This window comes from Hemitrygon akajei, chromosome 28 (genome assembly GCF_048418815.1).
Source record: "Hemitrygon akajei chromosome 28, sHemAka1.3, whole genome shotgun sequence".
Classification (NCBI taxonomy): Eukaryota; Metazoa; Chordata; class Chondrichthyes; order Myliobatiformes; family Dasyatidae; genus Hemitrygon; species Hemitrygon akajei.
In genome coordinates this window covers 42,447,532-42,466,596 of record NC_133151.1, presented here as the reverse complement: position 1 = coordinate 42,466,596, position 19,065 = coordinate 42,447,532, and the positions used below count along the sequence as shown (strand labels likewise).

The window sequence follows — 19,065 nt, the reverse complement described above, 5'->3', positions numbered from 1 at the left end:
CTGGGGTCAGACCCACAGTCTGTCCCCCACCTCCCCCAGAGTCAGACCCCATAGTCAGTCCCCCCACCTCCCCCTGGGGTCAGACCCACAGGTCTGTCCCCCACCTCCCCCAGAGTCAGACCCATAGTCTGTCCCCCACCTCCCCCAGAGTCAGACACACAGTCTGTCCACCAAACTCCCCCCCAGAGGCAGACACACAGTCTGTCCCCCACCTCCCCCTGGGGTCAGACCCACAGTCTGTCCCCACCTCCCCCTGGGGTCAGGCCCACAGTCTGTCCACCAAACTCCCCCCAGAGTCAGACCCATGGTCAGTCACCCCACCTCCCCCAGAGTCAGACCCATAGTCTGTCCCCCACCTCCCCCAGAGTCAGACCCATAGTCTGTCCCCCCACCTCCCCCTGGGGTCAGACCCATAGTCAGTCCCCCACCTCCCCAGGGTCAGACACACTATGTCCCCCATAATCCCCCCAAGGGTCTGACCCCCAGTCTGTCACCCACATCACCCTGGGGTCAGACCCACAGACTGTCCCCCACCTCCCCCAGGGTCAGACACACAGTCTGTCCCTCCAACTCCCCCCAGAGTCAGACCCATAGTCAGTCCCCCACCTCCCCCAGGGTCAGACCCACAGTCTGTCCCCCACCTCCCCCCCAGGGTCAGACACACAGTCTGTCTCCCACCTCCCCCTGGGGTCAGACCCACAGTCTGTCCCCCCACCTCCCCCAGAGTCAACCCACAGTCTGTCCCCCACCTCCCCCAGCGTCAGACCTATAGTCTGTCTCCCACCTCCCCCCGGGTCAGACCCACAGTCTGTCCCCCCCACCTCCCCCAGGGTCAGACCCACAGTCTGTTCCCCCACCTCCCCCTGGGGTCAGACCCACAGTCTGTCCCCCACATCCCCACAGGGTTAGACCCACAGTCTGTCCACCACATCCCCACAGGGTCAGACCCACAGTCTGTCCCCCAACCTTCCCCCAGGGTCAGACCCACAGTCTGTCACCCACCTCCCCCCATGGTCAGACCCACAGTCTGTCCCCCACCACCCCACAGGGTCAGTCCCACAGTCTGTCCCCCCACCTCCCCCAGGGTCAGACCCACAGTCTGTCCCCCACATCCCACCAGGGTCAGACCCACAGTCTGTCCCCCACCTCCCCCTGGGGGTCAGACCCACAGTCTGTTCCCCCCAACTCCCCCCAGAGTCAGACCCACAGTCTGTCACCCACCTCCCCCAGGGTCAGATGCACAGTCTGTCCCCCACCTCCCCACAGGGTCAGACCCAAAGTCTGTCCCCCAACCTTCCCCCAGGGTCAGACCCACAGTCTGTCACCCACATCCCTCAGGGTCAGTCCCACAGTCTGTCCCCCACCTCCCCCCATGGTCAGACCCACAGACTGTCCCCCCACCTCCCCCAGGGTCAGTCCCACAGTCTGTCCCCCACCTCCCCCCATGGTCAGACCCACAGTCTGTCCCCCCACCTCCCCCCAGGGTCAGTCCCACAGTCTGTCCCCCCACCTCCCCCTGGGATCAGACCCACAGTCTGTCACCCCACCTCCCCCCTGGGGTGAGACCCACAGTCTGTCCTCCCACCTCCCACCAGGGTCAGACTCACAGTCTGTCACCCTCCCTCCCCCTGGGTTCAGACCCACAGTCTGTCCCCCCACCTCCCCACAGAGTCAGACCCACAGTCTGTCCCCCAACTCCCCCCTGGGGTCAGACACACAGTCTGTCCCCCACCTCCCCACAGGGTCAGACCCACTGTCTGTCCCCCACCTCCCCCAGGCTCAGACCCACAGTCTGTCTCCCCACCTCCCCCAGGGTCAGACCCACAGTCTGTCCCCCACCTCCCCCTGGGGTCAGACCAACAGTCTGTCCCCCCACCTCCCCACAGGGTCAGACCCACAGTCTGTCCCCCCACCTCCCCCAGGGTCAGACCCACAGTCTGTCCCCCACCTCCCCACAGGGTCAGACCCACAGTCTGTCCCCCCACCTCCCCCAGGGTCAGACCCACAGTCTGTCCCCCACCTCCCCCTGGGGTCAGACCCACAGTCTGTCCCCCACATCCCACCAGAGTCAGACCCACAGTCTGTCCCCCCACCTCCCCACAGGGTCAGACCCACAGTCTGTCCCCCCACATCCCACCAGAGTCAGACCCATGGTCTGTCCCCCACCTCCCACCAGGGTCAGACCCACAGTCTGTCTCCCCACCTCCCCCAGGGTCAGACCCATGGTCAGTCACACCCACCTCCCCCTGGGGTCAGACCCACAGTCTGTCACCCCACCTCCCCACAGGGTCAGACCCACAGTCTAACCCCCCCCACTGCCCCCTGGGGTCAGACCCACAGTCTGTCCCCCACATCCCACCAGGGTCAGACCCACAGTCTAACCCCCCCACTGCCCCCTGGGGTCAGACCCACAGTCTGTCCCCCACATCCCACCAGGGTCAGACCCACAGTCTAACCCCCCCCACTGCCCCCTGGGGTCAGACCCACAGTCTGTCCCCCATAACCCCACCCAGGGTCAGACCCACCGTCTGTACCCCTCTTCCCCAAGGTCAAACTGTGAATCTCATTGTTCTGTGTGTGCTGGGATTTACAGGCGGTGGGGTGGGGTGTCTCTGTTCGTGGGGTGGGGGGGACGAGCATCCCTCTTGTACCGCTGTCACACTGACCTCTCCTGTCCCCTCCTCCCCCTGCCTATCCCCTCTCTCCCATTCTCCTCCACCCCTCATCAATCTCCCTCACCCCCTCACACTCCCTCCCCGCCCCCTCTCTCTCCCCCGCCCCCCTCCTTTGCCTCCCGCCCCTCCTCTCCCCCCCCCTCTCTCCCTCCTGCCCCCCTCTCCCCACCCCCCTCTCCCTCCTGCCCCCTCTCCCCACCCCTCTCTCTCCCCCGCCCCCTCTTCTGCCTCCTGCTCCTTCTCTCTCCCTCCTGCCCCCTCCTCTCCCCACCCCCTCTCTCTCCCTCCCGCCCCTGCAGGGTGCAGCAGCAGTGTGGCAGACAGCTGACAGCTCGCGACACCGATCCGGTAACATCCTCGCCGCTGGGCTCGGGTACCGGCGCCTGCTCGATTGGGAGGCTCTCCATCCAGCTGCCAGAAAGGATAGTAGCAGCGTCTGCCCCTCTCTCCCTCCCCACCCACCCCCTCCTCCGACCTCCCACCCTCAGGCAAGCCCAGCCTCCAGGATGCCCGTGTCGGGGTTTCCCAGCACGCTGGCGTTGACCTGCATACCCGGATGGTGCTATCGAGGCGGGGCCAGCTCTATTTCTTCGTGCCCAAGACCACGGCTGTCCTGCCCCGCCTTGGGGGGGGGGGAGAGGAGGGGAGGAGCAAGCTTTGTTTGTCCTCTTCCCCTCTCCCCACCTCAGAGACTGGAATTATTTTAAACACAAAGATAAAGGAAAAATCAGTGTCCTCTGGATTGTCCTGAGCAGGATCTGAGGGGTAGTGGACAAAACCATGGAGCTGCCTCTCTGCTGGGTGGGCTGTGGGTGTGCTGAGAGAGCGAGATGAGCAAGTCGAACAAACAACAAATTGTTTGCCCATACTCGGACCAATGTGTCCCTTCTCTTTCCACCCACAGTCATCCCACCCACCCCCGTGAGCCTTGTCCAATCCCAGCTCATAGCGGCAGGGCTGCCCATCCCAGGCCTGGGGTTGATCCAGGGGGTGTCATCCATGATTCCACTCTCTCATGTGTAGACCCCCTGGCAATTGAGATATCCAGTCCCCTTCACGTAACACACCAGTCCCCTTTTCACCTGGGGAAAGCTATAAACTCCTCCAACTTCCCTGGTCCCTAAGACCTGTCACTCTTCTCTCCTGGACCTAGAAGCTCTTGACATCCGTTTGGGGGGTGGGGCTTCGCCGGTTCCTGTGTTAACAGCTTCCACTGATGCAGGACCCCAACTCCCCTCCTGCCTGTGCACAAGGGACCCCAGTCTTTCCCTCCTTGCCTGTGCTGTTGTGAGGAGGGACCTATACCCCGTGGCGGGCAAAGTTTGGGCCAGAGGAGTGGGCGAGTATCTCCATCAGACCCCTTCCCAGCGTGTCAAGGCATGGACACCCCTGGGCCAGAGAGTCGTGGTTAGGGAACCCAGGGCAAAGGAGAGCAGCAGTGACATTCGCCAGGACACCACAGCGAGATTTGTGCCCTGTCTGGCTTGACCTTTGGGCAGGTGTCATGTGATTGTGTGGGTGAGACAGACATTGGCAACCACGTTCACGGTTACTGTTCTGTGACTCTTCACTGACGGGGGTCACAATCACTTGTCTGTGTCTGTCCAGCTCCGACCGAGGTCTCCGTCACTGGGCTGGGACTCTCCAGCACTGACCGGGGTCTCTGTCACTGGGATGGGACTGTCCAGCACTGACCGGGGTCTCTGTCACTGGGATGGGACCCTCCAGCACTGACCGGGGTCTCTGTCACTGGGCTGGGACCCACCAGCACTGACCGGGGTCTCTGTCACTGGGATGGGACCCTCCAGCACTGACGGGGGTCTCTGTCACTGGGATGGGACCCTCCAGCACTGACCGGGGTCTCTGTCACTGGGATGGGACCGTCCAGCACTGACCGGGGTCTCTGTCACTGGGATGGGACCCTCCAGCACTGACCGGGGTCTCTGTCACTGGGATGGGACCCTCCAGCACTGACCGAGGTCTCTGTCACTGGGATGGGACCCTCCAGCACTGACCGGGGTCTCTGTCACTGGGATGGGACCCTCCAGCACTGACCGGGGTCTCTGTCACTGGGATGGGACCCTCCAGTTCTGACCGGGGTCTCTGTCACTGGGATGGGACCCTCCAGTACTGACCGGGGTCTCTGTCACTGGGATGGGACCCTCCAGTACTGACCAGGGTCTCTGTCACTGGGATGGGACCCTCCAGCACTGACCGGGGTCTCTGTCACTGGGCTGGGACCCTCCAGTACTGACCGGGGTCTCTGTCACTGGGCTGGGACCCTCCAGTGCTGACCGGGGTCTCTGTCACTGGGATGGGACGCTCCAGCACTGACGGGGGTCTCTGTCACTGGGATGGGACCCACCAGCACTGACCGGGGTCTCTGTCACTGGGATGGGACTGTCCAGCACTGACCGGGGTCTCTGTCACTGGGATGGGACCCTCCAGTACTGACAGGGGTCTCTGTCACTGGGATGGGACCCTCCAGTACTGACCGGGGTCTCTGTCACTGGGATGGGACTGTCCAGTACTGACCGGGGTCTCTGTCACTGGGATGGGACCCTCCAGTACTGACAGGGGTCTCTGTCACTGGGATGGGACTGTCCAGTACTGACCGGGGTCTCTGTCACTGGGATGGGACCCTCCAGCACTGACCGGGGTCTCTGTCACTGGGATGGGACCCTCCAGCACTGACCGGGGTCTCTGTCACTGGGATGGGACCCTCCAGCACTGACCGGGGTCTCTGTCACTGGATGGGACTGTCCAGTACTGACCGAGGTCTCTGTCACTGGGATGGGACCCTCCAGCACTGACCGGGGTCTCTGTCACTGGGATGGGACCCTCCAGCACTGACCGGGGTCTCTGTCACTGGGATGGGACCCTCCAGTACTGACCGGGGTCTCTGTCACTAGGATGGGACCCTCCAGTACTGACCGGGGTCTCTGTCACTGGATGGGACTGTCCAGTACTGACCGAGGTCTCTGTCACTGGGATGGGACCCTCCAGCACTGACCGGGGTCTCTGTCACTGGGATGGGACTCTCCAGCACTGACCGGGGTCTCTGTCACTGGGATGGAACCCTCCAGCACTGACCGGGGTCTCTGTCACTGGATCCCTGCTTCCTTTTCTCGAGAAACACCTGACCGTGGTTCTGTTTACTATGATCCTGCGGGCTCTGCTGCCTTGGAGATGGTAGGAAGTGTGGGAGGAGGTGGACAGTAGGGAGGGATGGAGGGATCGAGTGTGTGTGTGTGTGTGTGTGTGTGAGAGAGAGAGAGAGAGAATGAGTGAGGGGTGGGACATTGAGCGTGTGTTTAGGGGGTTGGTGTGAATGTTTGGGTTTTGGTGATGAGCTATGAGAATGCAGTGGGGAGATCTAGTGATGTCTATACAAAGTAATTTTATGTGTTTATATATTAAAAAAAAAGAGTGTTATGCGTTTAAGAACCATTATTGTGTGCTAGACTGTTTGGGAGCAGAAGACCATTTTGCAGTGTGTTAATTCAGTGGAACATTACACATTTAGATGGATTAAACTGTACAGAGTCAGTGATGCTTTGCAGTGACAGATCATTCAACGTTGTGCCTGCCCAGGTAACGAGAGAACGATTGGCCGCCCGTGTGGAGCAGTGGTGACGCAAGTGGTGTGTCCCCTTCGACAAGCGGGCGGTGTGGGTGTAGGGTGGTCCTCATGTCCGGCTGCCCACACCCACCCTTCCCAGCGAGGTTACCTGTGCAGGTGTCCGGGCGGGGCAGTGGTGACACAGACGGTGTGGGTGTAGGGTGGTCCTCATGTCCAGCCGCCCACACCCTCCCTTCCCAGCGAGGTTACCTGTGCAGGTGTCCGAGCGGGGCAGTGGTGACACAGACGGTGTGGGTGTAGGGTGGTCCTCATGTCCGGCTGCCCACGCCCTCCCTTCCCAGCGAGGTTACCTGTGCAGGTGTCCGAGCGGGGCAGTGGTGACACAGACGGTGTGGGTGTAGGGTGGTCCTCATGTCCGGCTGCCCATGCCCTCCCTTCCCAGCGAGGTTACCTGTGCAGGTGTCCAAGCGGGGCAGTGGTGACACAGACGGTGTGGGTGTAGGGTGGTCCTCATGTCCGGCTGCCCACACCCTCCCTTCCCAGCGAGGTTACCTGTGCAGGTGTCCGAGCGGGGCAGTGGTGACACAGATGGTGTGGGTGTTGGGTGGTCCTCATGTCCGGCTGCCCACACCCTCCCTTCCCAGCGAGGTTACCTGTGCAGGTGTCCGGGCGGGGCAGTGGTGACACAGACGGTGTGGGTGTAGGGTGGTCCTCATGTCCGGCTGCCCACACCCTCCCTTCCCAGCGAGGTTACCTGTGCAGGTGTCCTAGCGGGGCAGTGTTGACACAGACGGTGTGGGTGTAGGGTGGTCCTCATGTCCGGCCGCCCACACCCTCCCTTCCCAACGAGGTTACCTGTGCAGGTGTCCGAGCGGGGCAGTGGTGACACAGACGGTGTGGGTGTTGGGTGGTCCTCATGTCCGGCTGCCCACACCCTCCCTTCCCAGCGAGGTTACCTGTGCAGGTGTCCGGGCGGGGCAGTGGTGACACAGACGGTGTGGGTGTAGGGTGGTCCTCATGTCTGGCTGCCCACACCCTCCCTTCCCAGCGAGGTTACCTGTGCAGGTGTCCGGGCGGGGCAGTGTTGACACAGACGGTGTGGGTGTAGGGTGGTCCTCATGTCCGGCTGCCCACACCCTCCCTTCCCAGCGAGGTTACCTGTGCAGGTGTCCGGGCGGGGCAGTGGTGACACAGACGGTGTGGGTGTAGGGTGGTCCTCATGTCCGGCCGCCCACACCCTCCCTTCCCAGCGAGGTTACCTGTGCAGGTGTCCGAGCGGGGCAGTGGTGACACAGACGGTGTGGGTGTAGGGTGGTCCTCATGTCCGGCCGCCCACACCCTCCCTTCCCAGCGAGGTTACCTGTGCAGGTGTCTGTCAGCAAACCGGTAACTATTGTATTGTAATAAAGCCCAACCAACAGCCAAGCCTCTGATGTGCTTTGTCACGTGTCGTCACTCTCGGCTTAAACGCGGCCTTTCACAGTGTTGTGTGCACAGCAGCATGTGGAGGAAAGCTGTCCAGACTAGTCACGCCACACATTATCACACTGAGGAAAGCAACTAACGTCTTACACTTACAGGCAGACAATGGGGAGGTGCAGTAGGAGGAGCAGAGTTAAGCGATTTGGCCCATCGAATCAACCGTTGCTGATCAGCTATCCCTCTTCAATCCCATTCTCCTCCCAGTGACTTTTCACAGCCTGACTAACCAAGAACATTTAAATACACTCAGCCTCCACAGCTGCCTGTGGTAATGAATCCAACAGACTCAGCACTCTACAGCTAAGAAACTTCCTCTGTTCTAAAGGGACAACTCTCTACTCTAAAGCTATACCCTCCGGTCCTAGACTCCCCCACTATAGGAAACATCCTCTCCACATCCACTCTATCAGTGTCCTCTGGTCCTAGACTCCCCCACTATAGGAAACAACCACTCCATATCCACTCTATTTGTGTCCTCTGGTCCTAGACTCCCCCACTATAGGAAACATTCTCTCCACATCCACTCTATCAGTGTCCTCTGGTCCTAGACTCCCCCACAATAGGAAACATCCTCTCCACATCCACTCTAACTGTGTCCTCTGGTCCTAGACTCCCCCACTATAGGAAACATCCTCTCCACTTCCACTCTATCTGTGTCCTCTGGTCCTAGACTCCCCCACTATAGGAAACATCCTCTCCACTTCCACCTATCTGTGTCCTCTGGTCCTAGACTCCCCCACTATAGGAAACATCCTCTCCACTTCCACTCTATCTGTGTCCTCTGGTCCTAGACTGCCCCACTATAGGAAACATCCTCTCCAGATCCACTCTATCTGTGTCCTCTAGTCCTAGACTCCCCACTATAGGAAACATCCTCGCCACATCCACTCTATCAGTGTCCTCTGGTCCTAGACTCCCCCACTATAGGAAACAATCTCTCCACATCCACTCTTATCAGTGTCCTCTGGTCCTAGACTCCCCCACTATAGGAAACATCCTCTCCACATCCACTCTATCTGTGTCCTCTGGTCCTAGACTCCCCCACTATAGGAAACATCCTCTCCACATCCACTCTATCTGTGTCCTCTGGTCCTAGACTCCCCCACTATAGGAAACATCCTCTCCACATCCACTCTATCTGTGTCCTCTGGTCCTAGACTCCCCCACTATAGGAAACATCCACTCTATCTGTGTCCTCTGGTCCTAGACTCCCCCACTCTAGGAAACAACCACTCCATATACACTCTATTTGTGTCCTCTGGTCCTAGACTCCCCCCTATAGGAAACATTCTCTCCACATCCACTCTATCAGTGTCCTCTGGTCCTAGACTCCCTCACAATAGGAAACATCCTCTCCACATCCACTCTATCTGTGTCCTCTGGTCCTAGACTCCCCCACTATAGGAAACATCCTCTCCACTTCCACTCTATCTGTGTCCTCTGGTCCTAGACTCCCCCACTATAGGAAACATCCTCTCCACTTCCACCTATCTGTGTCCTCTGGTCCTAGACTCCCCCACTATAGGAAACATCCTCTCCAGATCCACTCTATCTGTGTCCTCTAGTCCTAGACTCCCCCACTATAGGAAACATCCTCTCCACATCCACTCTATCTGTGTCCTCTGGTCCTAGACTCCCCCACTATAGGAAACATCCTCTCCACATCCACTCTATCTGTGTCCTCTGGTCCTAGACTCCCCCACTATAGGAAACATCCTCTCCACATCCACTCTATCAGTGTCCTCTGGACCTAGACTCCCCCACTATAGGAAACATCCTCTCCACATCCACTCTATCTGTGTCCTCTGGTCCTAGACTCCCCACTATAGGAAACATCCTCTCCACATCCACTCTATCTGTGTCCTCTGGTCCTAGACTCCCCCACTATAGGAAACATCCTCTCCCCATCCACTCTATCTGTGTCCTCTGCTCCTAGACTCCCCCCCCTACCCCCTTATAGGAAACATCCTCTCCACATCCACTCTATCTGTGTCCTCTGGTCCGAGACTCCCCCACTATAGGAAACATCCTCTCCACATCCACTCTATCTGTGTCCTCTGGTCCTAGACTCCCCCACTATAGGAAACAATCTCTCCACATCCACTCTTATCAGTGTCCTCTGGTCCTAGACTCCCCCACTATAGGAAACATCCTCTCCACATCCACTCTATCTGTGTCCTCTGGTCCTAGACTCCCCCACTATAGGAAACATCCTCTCCACATCCACTCTATCTGTGTCCTCTGGTCCTAGACTCCCCCACTATAGGAAACATCCTCTCCACATCCACTCTATCTGTGTCCTCTGGTCCTAGACTCCCCCACTCTAGGAAACAACCACTCCATATACACTCTATTTGTGTCCTCTGGTCCTAGACTCCCCACTATAGGAAACATCCTCTCCACTTCCACTCTATCTGTGTCCTCTGGTCCTAGACTCCCCACTGTAGGAAACATCCTCCCCACATCCACTCTGTCTGTGCCCTCTGGTCCTAGACTACCCCACTATAGGAAACATCCTCTCCACATCCACTCTATCTGTGTCCTCTGGTCCTAGACTCCCCCACTATAGGAAACATCCTCTCCACATCCACTCTATCTGTGTCCTCTGGTCCTAGACTCCCCCACTATAGGAAACATCCTCTCCACATCCACTCTATCTGTGTCCTGTGGTCCCAGACTCCCCCACTATAGGAAACATCCTCTCCACATCCACTCTATCAGTGTCCTCTGGTCCTAGACTCCCCCACTATAGGAAACATCCTCTCCACATCCACTCTATCAGTGTCCTCTGGTCCTAGACTCCCCCACTATAGGAAACAACCACTCCATATCCACTCTATTTGTGTCCTCTGGTCCTAGACTCCCCCACTATAGGAAACATTCTCTCCACATCCACTCTATCAGTGTCCTCTGGTCCTAGACTCCCCCACAATAGGAAACATCCTCTCCACATCCACTCTAACTGTGTCCTCTGGTCCTAGACTCCCCCACTATAGGAAACATCCTCTCCACTTCCACTCTATCTGTGTCCTCTGGTCCTAGACTCCCCCACTATAGGAAACATCCTCTCCACTTCCACTCTATCTGTGTCCTCTGGTCCTAGACTGCCCCACTATAGGAAACATCCTCTCCAGATCCACTCTATCTGTGTCCTCTAGTCCTAGACTCCCCCACTATAGGAAACATCCTCTCCACATCCACTCTATCTGTGTCCTCTGGTCCTAGACTCCCCCACTATAGGAAACATCCTCTCCACATTCACTCTATCAGTGTCCTCTGGACCTAGACTCCCCCACTATAGGAAACATCCTCTCCACATCCACTCTATCTGTGTCCTCTGGTCCTAGACTCCCCCACTATAGGAAACATCCTCTCCACATCCACTCTATCTGTGTCCTCTGGTCCTAGACTCCCCACTATAGGAAACATCCTCTCCACTTCCACTCTATCTGTGTCCTCTGGTCCTAGACTCCCCACTGTAGGAAACATCCTCCCCACATCCACTCTGTCTCTGTCCTCTGGTCCTAGACTCCCCCACTAAAGGAAACATCCTCTCCACATCCACTCTGTCTGTGCCCTCTGGTCCTAGACTCCCCCACTATAGGAAACATCCTCTCCACATCCACTCTATCTGTGTCCTCTGGTCCCAGACTCCCCCACTATAGGAAACATCCTCTCCACATCCACTCTGTCTGTGTCCTCTGGTCCTAGACTCACCCACTATAGGAAACATCCTCTCCACATCCACTCTGTCTGTGTCCTCTGGTCCTAGACTCCCCCACTAAAGGAAACATCCTCTCCACATCCACTCTGTCTGTGCCCTCTGGTCCTAGACTCCCCCACTATAGGAAACATCCTCTCCACATCCACTCTATCTGTGCCCTCTGGTCCTAGACTCCCCCACTATAGGAAACATCCTCTCCACATCCACTCTATCTGTGTCCTCTGGTCCTAGACTCCCCCTCTATAGGAAACATCCTCTCCACATCCACTCTATCTGTGTCCTCTGGTCCTAGACTCCCCCACTATAGGAAACATCCTCTCCACATCCACTCTATCTGTGCCCTCTGGTCCTAGACTACCCCACTATAGGAAACATCCTCTCCACATCCACTCTATCTGTGTCCTCTGGTCCTAGACTCCCCCACTATAGGAAACATCCTCTCCACATCCACTCTATCTGTGTCCTCTGGTCCTAGACTCCCCCACTATAGGAAACATCCTCTCCACATCCACTCTATCTGTGTCCTGTGGTCCCAGACTCCCCCACTATAGGAAACATCCTCTCCACATCCACTCTATCTGTGTCCTCTGGTCCTAGACTCCCCCACTATAGGAAACATCCTCTCCACATCCACTCTATCTGTGTCCTCTGGTCCCAGACTCCCCCACTATAGGAAACATAACCATATAACAATCACAGCACGGAAACAGGCCATTCCGGCCCTCTTAGTCCGTGCCGAACTCTTAATCTCATCTAGTCCCACCTACCCGCACTCAGCCCATAACCCTCCACTCCTTTCCTGTCCATATACCTATCCAATTTTACCTTAAATGACACAACTGAACTGGCCTCTACTACTTCTACAGGAAGCTCATTCCACACAGCTATCACTCTCTGAGTAAAAAAATACCCCCTCGTGTTTCCCTTAAACTTTTGCCCCCTAACTCTCAAATCATGTCCTCTCGTTTGAATCTCCCCTACTCTCAATGGAAACAGCCTATTCACGTCAACTCTATCTATCCCTCTCAACATTTTAAATACCTCGATCAAATCCCCCCTCAACCTTCTACGCTCCAATGAATAGAGACCTAACTTGTTCAACCTTTCTCTGTAACTTAAGTGCTGAAACCCAGGTAACATCCTAGTAAATCGTCTCTGCACTCTCTCTAATTTATTGATATCTTTCCTATAATTCGGACCAGAACTGTACACAATATTCCAAATTTGGCCTTACCAATGCCTTGTACAATTTTAACATTACATCCCAACTTCTGTACTCAATGCTCTGATTTATAAAGGCCAGCGTTCCAAAAGCCTTCTTCACCACCCTATCTACATGAGACTCCACCTTCAGGGAACTATGCACTGTTATTCCTAGATCTCTCTGTTCCACTGCATTCCTCAATGCCCTACCATTTACCCTGTATGTTCTATTTGGATTATTCCTGCCAAAATGTAGAACCTCACACTTCTCAGCATTAAACTCCATCTGCCAACGTTCAGCCCATTCTTCTAACCGGCATAAATCTCCCTGCAAGCTTTGAAAACCCACCTCATTATCCACAACACCTCCTACCTTAGTATCATCAGCATACTTACTAATCCAATTTACCACCCCATCATCCAGATCATTTATGTATATTACAAACAACATTGGGCCCAAAACAGATCCCTGAGGCACCCCGCTAGTCACCGGCCTCCATCCCGATAAACAATTATCCACCACTACTCCCTGGCATCTCCCATCTAGCCACTGTTGAATCCATTTTATTACTCCAGCATTAATACCTAACGACTGAACCTTCTTAACTAACCTTCCATGTGGAACTTTGTCAAAGGCCTTGCTGAAGTCCATATAGACTACATCCACTGCCTTACCCTTGTCAACATTCCTCGTAACTACTTCAAAAAATTCAATAAGGTTTGTCAAACATGACCTTCCACGCACAAATCCATGCTGGCTACTCCTAATCAGATCCTGTCTATCCAGATAATTATAAATACTATCTCTAAGAATACTTTCCATTAATTTACCCACCACTGATGTCAAACTGACAGGTCTATAATTGCCAGGCTTACTTCTAGAACCCTTTTTAAACAATGGAACCACATGAGCAATACGCCAATCCTCCGGCACAATCCCCGTTTCTAATGACATCTGAAAGATCTCCGTCAGAGCTCCTGCTATCTCGACACAAACTTCCCTCAAGGTCCTGGGGAATATCCGGTCAGGACCCCGAGATTTATCCACTTTTAAATTTCTTAAAAGCGCCAGTACTTCCACCTCTTTAATTGTCATAGGTTCCATAACTTCCTTACTTGTTTCCCACACCTTACACCATTCAATATCCTTCTCCTTAGTGAATACCGAAGAGAAGAAATCGTTCAAAATCTCTCCCATCTCCCTCGGCTCCACACATAGCTGACCACCCTGATTCTCTAAAGGACCAATTTTATCCCTCACTATCCTCTTGCTTTTAATATAACTGTAGAAGCCTTTTGGATTTACTTCCACCTTATTTGCCAAACCAAACTCGTAACTTCTTTTAGCTTTTCTAATCTCTTTCTTAAGTTTCCTTTACTCCATGCTGCCTATATCTATTGTAGACATCCCTCTTTTTTCGAACCAAGTTTCTAATATCCCTTGAAAACCATGGTGCTTTCAAACCTTTAACCTTTCCTTTCAACCGAACAGGAACATCCTCTCCACATCCACTCTATCTGTGTCCTCTGGTCCTAGACTCCCCCACTATAGGAAACATCCTCTCCACATCCACTCTATCTGTGTCCTCTGGTCCCAGACTCCCCCACTATAGGAAACATCCTCTCCACATCCACTCTATCTGTGTCCTCTGGTCCTAGACTCCCCCACTATAGGAAACATCCTCTCCATATCCACTCTATCTGTGTCCTCTGGTCCTAGACTCCCCACTATAGGAAACATCCTCTCCACATCCACTCTATCTGTGTCCTCTGGTCCCAGACTCCCCCACTATAGGAAATATCCTCTCCACATCCACTCTATCTGTGTCCTCTGGTCCTAGACTCCCCCACTATAGGAAACATCCTCTCCACATCCACTCTATCTGTGCCCTCTGGTCCTAGACTCCCCCACTATAGGAAACATCCTCTCCACATCCACTCTATCTGTGCCCTCTGGTCCTAGACTCCCCCACTATAGGAAACATCCTCTCCACATCCACTCTATCTGTGTCCTCTGGTCCTAGACTCCCCACTATAGGAAACATCCTCTCCACATCCACTCTATCTGTGTCCTCTGGTCCTAGACTCCCCCACTATAGGAAACATCCTCTCCACATCCACTCTATCTGTGTCCTCTGGTCCTAGACTCCCCCACTATAGGAAACATCCTCTCCACATCCACTCTATCTGTGTCCTCTGGTCCTAGACTCCCCCACTATAGGAAACATCCTCTCCACATCCACTCTATCTGTGTCCTCTTGTCCTAGACTCCCCCACTATAGGAAACATCCTCTCCACATCCACTCTATCTGTGTCCTCTTGTCCTAGACTCCCCCACTATAGGAAACATCCTCTCCACATCCACTCTATCTGTGCCCTCTGGTCCTAGACTCCCCCACTATAGGAAACATCCTCTCCACATCCACTCTATCTGTGCCCTCTGGTCCTAGACTCCCCCACTATAGGAAAGATCCTCTCCACATCCACTCTGTGTCCTCTGGTCCTAGACTCCCCCACTATAGGAAACATCCTCTCCACATCCACTCTGTCTGTGCTGTCTATTCCTAGTCTGGGATTGGGATAACTGTCCAGTGCTCCCTAGCCTTGCCTCACATGCATCGAGACACAGTGGACAGCTTCCCTTGCCGCCTTTTCGTACAGATCAGACCATTACACAGTGCACTGGCGTAGAACAAGGGGAGCCACCGTAGTCTAGCAGTTACAACAATGTTACTAACGCTCATGGTATCTGAGTTTGAAATTTAATTCTGATGTCAACTGCAAGACAGTTGTACCTAGGTTTCAATGAGATATTTACCCCTCCCCTCCCTCCTCGAAACTGCAGGGGTAACAACCCAGAGCCATCAAATGCTGCCCATCTGTTTCATCCCTGGGATCGTTCTCGTCAGCCTCCTCTGGACATTCTTTCTTAGATAAGGGGACCAAAACTGCTCACAGTACTCCCGTGCAGTCTGATGAATGCATTATAAAGCCTCAGCATTGCATTCTTCATTTTCTATTCTAGTCCTCTCAAAATGATTGTGTTTGCCTTCCTCACCACCAGCTCAACCTGCAAGGGAATCCTGTATGAAAATTCCCGAGTCCCTTTGCACCCCTGAATTTTGAAGTTTCTCCCCTTTTACAAAGTATTCCACACCTTTATTCCTTATACCAAAATGCAAGCAATTCCCTACATTATATTCTTCCAGTCAGTCTAAGTTGTTCTGTAGACATCTTGTTCCTCAATACTACCTGCTTAATCTTGGCCACAAGTCCATCAATTTCTTCATCCGGCACCGACCAGAAAAGGCATGTGTGGCAACTTGTCAAATGCCATCTGACAATCCCAGTGCACAGCATCCGCCAATTCTCCTTGTTATTCCGTCAGATTTCCCCTTTCGAAAACCGTGCTGAGTATAGACAGTTTATCACATGCCTCCAAGTAGCTTGAAACCTCATCTTTAATAATGGACTTTACCACCTTCCTGGCTACTGAGGTCAGGCTAACCTGCCTATAATTCCGTTGCTTCTACCTCCCTCCCTTGAAGAGTGGAGTGACATTTGCAATTCTTCAGTCCTCTGGAACAAGGCCAGAGTCTAGTGATTCTTGAACGATCATCACTAATGCCCCCACAACCTCTTCAGCCAGCTCCTTCAAAACCCTGAGGTGCGTAGTCCACTTGGTGCAGGTGACTTACCTACCTTCAGTCTTGCCAGCTTCCCAAGCATCTTCTCCTTACTAACTCTCACTGACCCCGACACATTCTTCCACTGTGAAGATTGACACAAAATACTCAAGTTCCTCCATTTCTTTGTCCCCCATTACGACCTCACCAGCGTCATTTTCCAGATCCAATATCACACTCTTCTCTCTTCCATCATCCCCGAGAGCCTCCCCTTCCAATAAACTCTGCCTTATGCCTCTGTGTTTCCATTTACTCCACCGTGAGACTGACAAACCCTGTTTTCGCTTCTACTTCCCAAACTGCAGAGTGAATGCAGCTTGCCTGAAGCTCCCTAATCAAATCTGGGTCATTACATAACACCCGATCCAGAATTACTGTCGGCTCAACCACAAGTTGCTCCGAAGTGCCGTCTCGTAGGCATTTTCCCGCTGGGAATCCAGCACCAACCCGGTTTCCCCAATCCACCTGCGCATTGAAATCCCTGTGACTATCACAATATTGTCCTTCTTACATGCCTTTTTCTAATTCCCGTAATTTGTAATCCACATTGTTCGGAAGCCTGTAACTCCCATCATTTTCTTAACTCGACCCAGAAGGATTCTACATCTTCTGATACCATGTCTCCTCTTTCTACCTCTGCCTACCTGCCTGTCCTTTCAATACAATGTATGTCCTTGGAGGTTAAGCTCCTAACTATGATCTTCTTTCAGCAATGATTGGGAGATGCATATAACATCATGCCTGAATTTAAGTGTAACACCGGTCCTGTATTCTTCATCCTTTTTGACTGTAACCCCCTGTCACACGTTAACTCATCCCACAGACTGCAATTTTGCCTGTCATCTGCCTCCTTCCTCATAGTCTCACTTCACATTACATCTAATTGTCTGCAAACTACCCTATCACTCAGGTTCCAATTCTCCACCACCCCTCCCCCCCCCCCCCGCCAAATTAGTTTAAACCCTCCCTAACGTACCTGCCTGCAAGGATATTGGCCCCCTCAGGTTCAGGAGTAACATGTCCTTGTTATACCTTCCCCAGAAGAGATCCAACCCTGCCCCCCACCCCCCCCCCCCCCCACCAGTTCTTCTGCCAAATCATCCAATTCTTACCATTCATTGGTGCGTGGAACAGGCCGCAAAACAGATTGTTTCAGGCCGAGACCGTTCATCAGGATTTTTGAGGAGGGGTCGTAGCCTAAAATGTTGTCTGTGTATTCTTCATAGACGCTGTCTGGCCTGCTGAGTTCCTCTAGCTTTTTCCAGCATCTGCAGAAGCTTTTGTGTTTAGGATAGGACTACCCGCCTTTGGCTGTCTGGGAAGCTTGGTCACCGCTCCTGTTTTCACACTCGGGAGTTGCAAATAGTTTTCGAGGATGGAACCTGCACAAACCCTCGGCGAGGGGCAGCGGGAAATTGCTTCTCTCCTGTGCTCGCCCAAAGAGTAGGAGCGGGCATCAGACAGTCGGTACCGGCTTTGACACTCTGTACCCTGAGTCCGGAAGAACAAGAACGCAGAAATGGACCTTTTAGCACCAGATTTCAGCCTCTGCTGTCGGCTGTGTGTCCAGTGGGAGCTGAACCCGCTGCCTGGTGCTGTTTCTGTTCCTGCAACCCCATCCCAGCGATGCCCCATGAACCACAACCCAGAAAAGTCTGCCCCACCGCCACCCTGAATTTGTCCATTTCAAAGTGAATTTATCATCAAAATACCAATATGTCCTTTATATACTACCCTGGGATTCATTTTCTTCCAGGCATCCACAGTAGAACAAGGAAATGCAATAAATGAAAAGCGACACGCAAAGACTGACAAACAACCGATATTGAAAAGCAGGCAAACTACAAATACAAAAATAAATGATACACTGAAAATATTGAGATGTAGAGTCTTTGAAAGTGAGTCCCCAAGTTGTGAAATGAATTTTAACACAGTAATGGAGAGCGAGGCGAAGCAGACAACAGTGCAGAGTTCCAGGTAAAGGAGAATCCTGGTGACAGGTGCAAGAGTCTTCGCCATCCCAGTTTCCTTAATCACCACTTAGAAGTCCCAACTAGAGAGAATGCGATACTAGATCTATCAGGGAATGAGACAGAACGGGTGACAGAAGTTTGTGTAGGAGAACACTTTGCATCTAATGATCATAAAGCCATTAGTTTCAAGGTAATTATGGAAAAGAATAGGTCTGGTTCGTGGGTTGAGATTCCAGATTGGAGAAAGGCCAATTCTGATGATATCAGAAAGGATCTGGCAAATGTGCACTGTTTTCTCTCAAAGGTGTATGTGGGAGGTCTTCAAAGGTGAAATTTTCAATGCTATGTTCCTAAGGGCTTCTGGAGATGTTTTAAGAGCAAAATGATTGTGAGGGACAAAATTGGTCCTCCGGAAGATCAGAGTGGTAGTCCATGCGTGGAGCCAAAATAGAATTTACGCGGGAGATGGACATAGGATCCTTGAGCGGGAGGTGAAACAGCAGCAATGCCATGGACCCGACACAGACTACAGATCGGGGGGGGGGGGGGGGCGGTGGTATTTGCTGTCCTGAGGCAATTACTCAAGGTGTTCCCTCTGACCCTGTGCAGAGATACTTAAAACATCCTTAGCCACAGGTGAGGTGCTGGACGGTTAGAGGATAGCCAATGTTCTGTTGTTTAAGAAGGGCTCTAAGATTAAGCCAGGAAATTGTAGGTTGCTGGGCCAAACATCAGTTGT

At 53.7% G+C, this 19,065-nt stretch overlaps 1 protein-coding gene across 2 annotated transcripts in view; it reads left to right on the top strand.

Moving 5' to 3' along the window:
- Positions 1 to 18,229, top strand: part of LOC140717873 (WD repeat-containing protein 26-like) — a 251,924-nt gene extending 233,695 nt beyond the window's left edge. Inside the window, exon 14 of one of the 2 annotated variants that reach the window (XM_073031596.1) lies at positions 18,110 to 18,229. In XM_073031596.1, coding sequence (XP_072887697.1) covers positions 18,110 to 18,144 — 35 coding nt within the window. In that variant the 3' untranslated portion in view covers positions 18,145 to 18,229. Of the gene's footprint in view, positions 1 to 2,974; positions 7,684 to 18,109 lie in introns of those variants that run through there. The other variant, XM_073031598.1, reaches the window with a different exon arrangement.
- Positions 18,230 to 19,065: the final 836 nt, after the last annotated feature.